This window comes from Mastacembelus armatus, chromosome 12 (assembly GCF_900324485.2).
Source record: "Mastacembelus armatus chromosome 12, fMasArm1.2, whole genome shotgun sequence".
In the NCBI taxonomy this organism is placed as follows: Eukaryota; Metazoa; Chordata; class Actinopteri; order Synbranchiformes; family Mastacembelidae; genus Mastacembelus; species Mastacembelus armatus.
This window is the reverse complement of record NC_046644.1, coordinates 6,018,005-6,028,294: the sequence shown is the minus strand read 5'-3', so window position 1 is coordinate 6,028,294 and position 10,290 is coordinate 6,018,005. Positions and strand designations below refer to the sequence as shown.

General features: G+C 38.5%; 1 protein-coding gene across 1 annotated transcript; it reads left to right on the top strand.

Moving 5' to 3' along the window:
• Nucleotides 1-3,122: 3,122 nt before the first annotated feature.
• On the top strand, nt 3,123-10,286 carry slc31a2 (solute carrier family 31 member 2). The gene is made up of 4 exons (XM_026297156.2): nt 3,123-3,306; nt 6,098-6,164; nt 8,199-8,424; nt 9,007-10,286. Exons 1-4 carry the CDS (start codon nt 3,298-3,300, stop codon nt 9,185-9,187), a joined length of 483 nt encoding a protein of 160 aa, XP_026152941.1. The 5' UTR covers nt 3,123-3,297; the 3' UTR covers nt 9,188-10,286.
• The last annotated feature ends 4 nt before the right edge of the window (nt 10,287-10,290 follow it).

The following is a 10,290-nucleotide window of genomic DNA, read 5'->3' as shown; positions in this document are numbered from 1 at the left end:
CGGGTGAAGATCACTGTGCCTGTGTTTTGGATCATCATACAGCATTTAGACTTGCTTCCTTTTATGGGCAGGGTCCAATCTGTTTTTCTTTATTTTTCAGCAAATTCTTGCATCTGTGATGCCTTGAAAAAGATTTCAGCTTACTGAAGGCTCGAGTTTAACAAGGCCAGACTCTTTTTTTTTTTTTTTGTGGTGGCATTCCAATTGTGCATTTGTCAAGTGACACACACTTTTCTGCATGTTGTCATCAGCAGGGCAGAGCTGTCTTCATGCTGGACATTAGGAGGTGAGTTTTACAGCCACAGATATACTGTCTGTGGCTGTAAAACTAATTTGATTCTCAGTTTGTAGGATTTTTACTGATTATAAACAGACAGGGTTTGCTGCATGTAGGAATTAAAACAGAAAATAGTGTCTTTGGAAAAACTCTGTTGTGCAATCTGAAACAGAAGTAAAAAAGTCAAAATACTCATGTAAACTAATGCACCCAAAACATAAATATAAAATGTTTTTATTTATTGTTATGTTTATGTTGAGAATGTCACTGCTTCTATGTAAAATTCATTGTTTAGGAATTTTACATAGAGGCACATGCACTCATATGCTCTGTTTTTAGAAGTAAAGTATTAAATATAAACATATGTCATCTTTGTACTGCCACAATGTGCTGACTCATAACTGAGGGGTTGTCTTCTGTGAGCAGTTTTGTATTCAGAGGGCAGTTTATCTGCAGTTGAAGCTCATTTTTTAGCAAGCTGGACAACAAGCCTGCAGCCCACAGGCTACAGTCATTATCTGCCCTCTTGTGGTCATCACTGGTACAAGCTTTATCTCACCTTGGCCTCAGAAATTGGAGTTTGACATAATCACTCATTGAAACTGAAATGCTTAATGTAGTCCTTGCTTCTGAACCCTCAAATGTCTGTTATATAAATTTACATCATGTTTTCTTGTAATTGTTGAGCAGACCTAACTAATTGAGGATGTTTTAAGGATGATGCAAGTGATTCGCATCATTGCGTAGCTCTCACTATGGAAGAGTTGTTTTTCTGCCCTGTGTTGCCTTGTTTTCTTTCCTTTAGTGTTACACGCTGTGAATCCACTGAAATTTCAGTTGGTGCAGATGATAAACATACATATGCACAAAGCAGCACTTTTTGACAGTTTGAGTGCATATAAATTTGAGTGAAGTGCAAATATCTACTGTGCGTGTGTGTGTGTGTGTGTGTGTGTGTGTATGTGTGGGCGTGGGCGTGTGTGTGCGCGCGCACGCGCATCTGAAATTGTGCCCTCTTTTATACAATCACATTGTGAGGACACAGCCTTCCCTGTGCTGGTCCCCACCATGTTGATCAATTTTAGGGTGACAACTTGGTTAAAGATTAGGGGTATGCAATATCAAGGTATGGGTAAGTCTGAGAAATAAGTGTCCACGAGGAATGAAAGTGCATGTGTAAAAAAAAAAAAAAAAAAAAAGTATATATATATATATCTTATTTGGACATTTTTTTTTTTTTTTTTTTTTTTTTTTACAAGGGCTGGGTAATCATTTCAATATTTTTGATGTTCAATACAACCATTTGATGATCTGGTTACTGTTATCCAAATGAAGTCAATCAGCAGAATTGGTGAATGAAGTTTTTGTTTTGCACAAAAGAAAAATTTGGTCCCATGTGATATCTAACAATTCATAACTTTAGATTCTGTTTTTGCCTACATTAATGTGTCAAATATTAATGCCATAAAACATCCTTGTTTTTATGATTTCAACGCTATCACTCAGGCCCTGCCCAGTCGTATTGGTACGGCAAAACTAAACACTTGACTTGAGAAAGCAAACGCCTCGAAAAAATCTTAAGCACAACTGCTGTACTAAATGGTTATGTGAATGTTAATGCGTTCATCTTAATTTACCACATTTTAGTACCTAGTATCTTAAAAGTTAAAGTCACCATTGTTGCCACAGTTTCCAGAGTTTTCATTTAGTAAGACACATCAGTTTTGAAATTTGCAAAGGCAGTATGGTTTTTACAATTTGTCAATGAACTGCCATCCAAACAATTGTATTCTGGCTCTACATTATTGTGAATGCATGCCTTAAACAATTCCCACTTCTCATCATTGCTTATAGGAACCTGTGGACTTTTTTCTTCTCTGGCAGGGCAGACATTCGGATGTGCTCTGGCAGTTCTTCTTGTTCTGCCTCCTGTGGACTGTGCTAAGTGTACTCAATGTACACAAATGTAGCTTTTGAAAATAGCAGACACTGGAAATATTGAACATCATTTTTATTCTTGTCTTAGAAAATATGTGCAATTCCACTTATCTTCCTGCAGCAACAGTTTGGTTCCCTGAAGTCATTCCAAGTTGCCTTTATCATTCCTGATTCTGTTGAATTCTCCACCTAAAGGTACTATAGCTTTATGAAACCCCTTTTCTGGTCCATGTTTTATTTCATTCTCTCTCCCTCACATATTGATGAGTGGTGTCTGGTTTTGTATTTTTCTACTAGTAATTGTTTACAGGTGCAGTATGCAGATATTTACAATAGCACCTTGGTCATTAAGTGTAATATTTACAGTGCAGATTCAAAGTTGCACTGTGCAGTATAACAATAAAATTATATGATGTGTTGTATACATGAGCAGTGAACAACCAATCTTTGTTTGTTGTCATATATCAGTGCAAAAATATATTGCCGTTATCTCTAAGTAATTATCAGCCTCCTTCCATGTTTTTCTGCTTCTCTTCGGTTTGTGTTTTACGTTTAAAGCAGCCGAACAGGTACGAGTGACTTCGGCTATTTTCGGCTGTATTGCGACACGGGGCTTTAAGAAAACGAACATTGAGCATCTGCGCATGCGCAGTATCTTAGCTGAAAAGTAGCGGCTAAACGTTAACGTTAACTGTTATAATGCAGATATTTCCCAGCATCCATTGTGCTCGGTGTCGACGGGACCACAGACATAAAATGCAATAAAAATGTGTTTTATGTGTCAATGTGCGTTGCCGGGCGACTGGTTTGTGACTTGAATAACTCATATAGCGGTTAGTTACATTATTTAGAGGCACCGGGACTTTGTTGCTGAAGAACTCCACTACCCGTCACCCCCTTGTTTATTGTCGGAAGTCATGCGGTGGCCTCGTTCCGCTGAGGAGCAGAGTGGCCGCTGCTCCGCTGGGTTCGTCTGAGCTGTGTGTACTTGCCTGCGCTCGAACAGCCACTCCTTTCCGAGCCGTGTGTGATGGGGAACTGGATTCGGTAACTGGTGTTAGCTCGTCCTCAGCAACCTCACTATGATGTCCGTAAGTTGAGCGATTTATTTTGCCTATTTTGCCTATTTTGCCAAGGTGTAACATAACGCCTTTACTTTTTAGGTTCTGCTTGAATAAATTATTTAGTTAGCCTTTGAAATGTCATATACCGAAGTGTGGCGCAGTGTGTGAGGATAAACCATGACAGGCACTGTCAGAGCTGACCGTCGTCATTTTAAACCCAGAGGTTTCAACATCACTGGCTTTCATGGGTTTTGACCTAATTTAGAGAGTAGAGTAACTTAACACCTATCATAGCTTGAAAGGACACATGAAACCTGGCTAGTGTTGAAGGGCCCATTTAATTAGGGCTGGATAGTATGAACCAAAGCATATCTGCTAATATCTTACATAGACGAAGTAGATATGATCGCACAGCTCCACTTCTAGTCTGTTGAAATAACGTGTGAGTTTACTTTATGGTGGCCATAATTTCAGTACAGCAGAGTAAAGTGAATGAGCAGCCACAGCATCATTTTGAATAACAAAAAATAAACAAAACATGTTTGGACTCATTGCATACAGAGAATATCTTACACTTTACTGTGGTGTACCATCCAGGTCATGCTGAAGTTCAACCTCAGATCTGTTTTTGCATTTGATTATGTTCATATTTTGATTGTATAATGTTTTGGTTGTTATGGTTATGGTAATGTTATGGTTGAAAAGTTGAAAGTTAAAGAGCATCTCAAACAGCATTACAAAACTTTTGCAAGTTGGTTTACAAGTGTAATTGACTTTTAGCTGCTGGCAGTTTGGAAAATATCTTCTAAGTTATGATAAGCTTAGGAACTAGTTGTTATGATAGTAAAGTGTTTTTGGGCCAGAGCATGCATATAGAGCTCTTTGAAAACATACTGACAGTATTTGTAGTAGACTGTTTTCAGTACAGACTTGGTGTTAATTTTCTTGAGGTGTGAAAGATAAGCTCACAGTGATTAGCTTCACTTGCTTTGAGTTTATTGTTGACTTAGGTTGTCTTTATTTAACTTTCGCTGATGTATTCAAACTGCCTCAAATACGTGCCTTCTATATCACTATCACTATTGCATATGTCTGTGAAGTGTTTGTAGAGTTTGTTTGTACTTTGACCTTAAACCATATCTAAGTATTAAAACTGTTTACGGGCCTCTTTTTCAGGAAGAAAAATTTCTTCAGGTTAATGGAAACAACTCAATGAAAAACATTTTCTTTGCATTTTTTATTTTCATGGAGCAATAATAACAGCAATCAATTAAAACCATCAATCAAGCAAAATTTTAATACATGCATACACATTTTTTTTTTTTTTTTGCATAGAGAAGAATTTGTTCAAACTGACAGTGGAGCTGAAAATTTAAAGGTTAATGTTAGTAACACACATTATTCTGCAAAACCAGTTGTTCGTCTTTTCCTTATCTGCAAACTCAGTACAAAGGGAGCATTACTTTTCAAAGGACTACACACTGTTCAGGTTCAGTCATCATTGTAAGTTAATTGCTGAGATTTGAGAGCACGGTGGCATCACTAAACATACATCAGGTTGGGTAAGAAACACAAGCACTTAGATGCTCCAGAGAAGTTTTAAACAAACCTGAATTAGGGATTTTTACCAACATTTCAGGTGCAGTTAGTTTTGCTTTTACCTCCAAATGAAGTACCCTAGATAATCTGAAACCTTTGCTGATGATTTGATTGTTATTTCCTGCCCTGCTGGACATCATTGGCATGCATTTCCAGATCAGCAATTTACATGGTTAATAAAATGTCTTAACAGATAAACATGATAATCACAACCTTATAAAATAAGAGTTGTTGCTGTTATCTTTTGTAGACTTTAGCCTTTAACTGGATAGTTTGAACATGAGGTCGTAAATAGAGAAGAAGGAAATGAAAAACAATTTAAATATATATCTTGGATTCAGGAGCCACTTGTCAAACCTCTAAACCACAAGGACAACTGTCATGCTTTGTGTTTTTCTTTGTTTTTCGCATAACCGGAAGATAACGTGAATTGAACTTGTCTTGATAGATGTTCTGCTACTGTAATTGTTACAACAACAGTAACAGTGAACTGGTGAGAAACAGTCATACATGGACAGATGGTGAGTTAGCAGGGTAGTGGTGAGGGTGGCAGGTACTGGGAAGCTGACAGTGACACACACGTGCATACACACACACACACACACAGACACACAGTACATTCCTCTGTAGCAGGGCAGAACAGTGTGCTTTTGTGAGACAATGCTTTGTACAATTGTGGGGCAAGAATCAGCTGAATGGATGTTTGTTGTTCTTTTTTAATATAAAGAATCAAAAAATCCATGTCAAACAGAGGAGGCTTTGAGGTTTGCATAGACAAATACAGAGACAGTTCTGCCTGCAAAGTATATTATGAATATTTTACAAAACTAGTACGGAAACAAAAGACCAGTGCTGCTGTTCATTTTTAACTTTTCTTGTCTCAGATTTATTTTACTGTATCTGCCTGTAATTTATTCTAAATCTTTGTATGTATGTTTTATTATTACTTTATAATACTTTATAATAATAATAAAAATAGAGTAAAGGTTTCTTAGATCTGTTATCAGACGTTGTTAGTCACTTCACTGGAAAAAGGAGTGATCATGCTACAGTAGCTGGATGACTGGTCTAGGAGGTAAGGTGGATGAAGTCAGCATTGCTCTAACACCTGGTCCTGCATTAATTATGGTTCTCAGAATTAGAAAGGTGTTTTGGGAGTTGGCCAGTGAATAGCACCGAGCTATATAGAGGTTTAAATAACAGTCTCATTTTTCCTTAGATGACCTTTGAGGCGTCCAGCCGTGTCACGCTGCTGTTTGACTTCTGGAATGTGCAGGGACCAGCCGGTAAGCCGCAAACAGCACCTCCACTTCTTCCTATTGAAAACCAGTATTCATGTCATTCATGAGAGGTGCCACCATTCTCTGTGCATTTAAACTCATGTGAACTAATATGAGCTAGGCAGCTTGTTGCTCAACCCACCGGACAGCAGCCAAGAAATCAGCCTCAGCTTCTGCTCCTATTCACCAAAGTAGCCCCTCAGCTAATTACCCTGCAGCATACTTGCTGTTCCATGCACTGCATCATCTCAACACCTAACAAAGCATCTAGTGCTGTTTACTCTAAACAGGCCGATAGACTATTTAGCATACTAACTGTGTGCTAAGGTGACCAGCATACTGCCTGAGCCACATACCAGAATGGGACAAAGCCGGTTCATCTTCTAAAGATACTGCCGTTGTGTCAACATTTCTATTTCCTTATTTTTTTTATTTAGGAAAGATGATATTTCATCACGTCAGACTTGAGCAAATATATTAATGCCCTTACAACCTCAAGGCTTAAGAGGTGGTCCAGGAAGGTTTTTCATTACAAACCAGTCGAGCAGTTACTTTGGATTCAAATAGGAACCCAGTTTCTCTCCAATTCATGAACTGTCTCAAACCTAGTCCCACTTTTCAATCACTATAGACACCTCAACAAAAAACAGGTATTTGGGAACAAAGATGTTTGGATTTGGATCCTCTGAATTAGTTTGTTAAAGAGTCGTGATAAAGTGTATACTGAGCAGTGGAAGTTTGTATTTGAGAAATGATGCCAAACATTTCTGTGTTTATGTATAAACACGATTACCTGAGTCTAAGTGAAATTGAGAAAGATTATGATTAAGAACAGAAAATATGTTGCCAAACAAGAAGAAAGTGAAACTTTGAATCTGACCAAGCAGTAGTTGCCAGAATTTAATCTTTGTGAGTTTGTGATACAGTGGTAATAGAAAGTATAGGAACCCCTTGGAATTAACTGGTTTTCTGCATTAATGTGCCATAAAATGTGATCTCATCTTCATCTAAGTCAACAATAGAAAAGAGCAATGCACTGAAGCTAAACATAAACAATTTTAATTTCTCATGTCATTACTGAACACACCCATTAAACATTCACAGCGCTGGAAGAAAAAGTATGTGAACCCACATAACTAATTACTTCAAAGAAAGCTAACTGGAGAGTCCAGTTAATGAGGTGTGGTTTAGAGCTCCTTCAGCTGATAAACGTTTAGTACTGTGGCAACTCTTCCTAGAAGTGGGTAGCCAGCCAAGATGACTCCAAAGGCATCGCTAGAACTGGCAAACATCTCATTGCTGTCAAATCAAGTTGAACCAGCTATAAACTCCAAGGGTCACATACTTTTCCCTCCAGCGCTGTGAAAGTTTTAATGGGTGTGTTTCTCAATTGTTTTGACTTAGATGAAGATCAGATCACATCTAACTGCAAATAAAGCCAGAAACCCTATGAGTTCAAAGGGGTTCCCATACTTTTTCTTGCCAATGTGTTTACTGCTAATGACAGAACTCACTCTACTGCATTTGAACTTAAATACTACTGGCCAATATTCAGTCTGTTTGCTGATACCAGTATATTTGTGATAAGCTAAAAAAGTGGCCAGTAAGATTATCCTGCTATGAATCCATTATCCTGGATTAAACTGCTATGAATCCAGGCTGAATGTACCTGCTGTCTGCTGAGGAGCCAGGTGTGTGTTTGACATCTAGTTACTTAGAAGGGAAGGCTGATAACACTGTTCACTGCTGGGGACAAATGCTGTGCTCAGCCAAAAACTAGTCCTGTGCATACTGTTACTGTGTAAAACTGTTGTTTTGTTTTTTTCCCACATAAAACATGTTAAATGGTGTGCACCTTTGGACAGAACCAGACCTTTTCATCCAGCTACATAATTAGTGAACAAATATGTTATCAGTCCTATCAACTGACTCAGCATTTTTCTAAATGTTGGCTTTTTCCTCTAAGACAGTAAGTGGCAGCTTTTGTGACACTGCGTTCAGCTGTGTGAGGTGACGGCAGCGTCTGTTGTGTGTTTCCAGGGATGGTGCTGTCGGTGTTCGTGGTCTTGCTGCTGACAGTTTTCTACGAGATGCTCAAAGTGTGGAGGGTGTGGCTGGGGAGTAGCTCTAAGCTGGCCCAGCGTCAGTCTCCGCATGCCGCCCCTCCATTCTCCCAGGGCACCGTACTGAACTGCAGCATCTCTGAGTCCTCGCTGACCACCATAGAGTCACAGCCTCCAGCTCCAGACACCAGGAACAGGGCAAGGTCTGTGAAATAAGAGGTTGAAGTGAACACAGGCACTTCATTCAGACTGAATGCTGCTAAATTTGCTTTGCTTTCTGTTAAACGACTCACCTATTCTGTTCTGATTGATATCCCAAATCAGTATGTAATCTGAGGCTTGGCTTATCAATCAAAAACCTTTTACGCATCATCAGGTTGGTGACACTCCATGGTCATTGACTGTTGTGGGTTTCTGCTCAACATTCAATTGCTTTTCCTTTCACAGGATTTTAAGTCAAACATGTTTGATATCTACAATTCGAAACTGGGAAGACTGTAAGATTATATCTGCAAACCCTTAACACTGCAGGATCATCTGGGCAGATAATCAGTCCAGATCGGCCTCGAGCCGGTTACGGCACTGTCGTTGACTGGAGGGTCGAAACAAATACAAAATCTGCCTTAGTGTGTTAGTCCTTGGTTTGGCAACTCCATACTTCCTTTGATAGGGCGAACTCCTAGTACTTAAGTATATGAGAAATAGTAATATGAGGTAGGGTAGTGATCTTCTCATTTGCATGTATTAAATCCTTTGTGTAACTCATGTATTCCTCTCCTCCTCAGGTGGTTGCTGCACAGTATCCAGACAGTCCTCCACGTGCTGCAGGTGACTCTGGGCTACATGTTGATGCTGTGTGTCATGTCCTACAACACGTGGATCTTCCTCGGGGTCATCTTTGGCTCTGTTCTCGGTTATTTCATCTCATTCCCTGTGCTGGGAGACAAAGTTCAGACGCTGACTTGAAGACAAGGGCTGGTTTTTTCTGAACTGTTTTAAAAGTATCAAATTTTCTTGATTCTAAATCGAAACCAGTTGATTGACTAATTTCTGTAGGTTGTGCTCTTGAACAGTTTTTATAGCAGATCTAACATCAACTATTGCTCAAAACTAATCTCTTAGGCAAAAAAAATTTTGTTGATTGTCTGTCACCAGTTTTGAGCTCGGTTTTTTTAATTTCTGACATTTGTTCTGCCACAGAAACTCAAAAGTTTGAGGTTGTTCTTTGCTGTTAGAAGGACATCACATTTTGTTACTGAGGCAGTGATGCTTCTCTTCTCAAGTGTCTGAGTGAGTGTTGCATATGTAAAAAGTTTTTTAGTCTTCAGGGTGCAGGGTAGCGCTGATCATGTTTTGCCTATTTGCCCTTAAATGTTCTAGAAATAGAAAAGTGTATTTAAATCAAACAAAACTCAGAAGACAGAAAGTAATCTCTAGCTTGTGGCATACTACTCTTGTTTTTGCTGTCATTTTTTCTGATCAGCCTCGACAGACGTTTCTATCTAGTCATTCGTTACATTTCGTATGATTCAAGGTGTTATGACACTACAGGTGATTGAGAAATGAGATGTCTCAAAAACAAGGAAGGATTGCTAAGTCCTGGACACTTTTATTACCTTTATGTTTCAAAAGCAATATTTTGTGAATGGAACCAGCAATACATTTTTAGTGTTTTAGTATTATATTATAAATTTATTTTAGTATATAGTTTATGATTTTTCTGTGTTTTTTGCAGTGTTTTAGACTGAAACCTTAAAATAGACATGTACCTGGAAGTGAGATACAGTCAGAGCATGTAACATGTCAGCTGAGGACTGACTGAACCACATGATATTAGCTTGTAAAGTTCCCATGTGTGTCATCTTGGTTCATTTACCGATCAGTCAGTGTCACGTGTATATCAGGGAACAGTGAAAGTGGATTATGTGGCAATAATTGACAAACCACGTCATTCTAATCACAAAACAATACTCAAATACTGAATGTCTGATCACTTACCTTCAGTGTTGAATGGGTTTGTAAAGATTTGATTGACAGAAATAATAAAGTTGGTGAAATTATTTTATTCA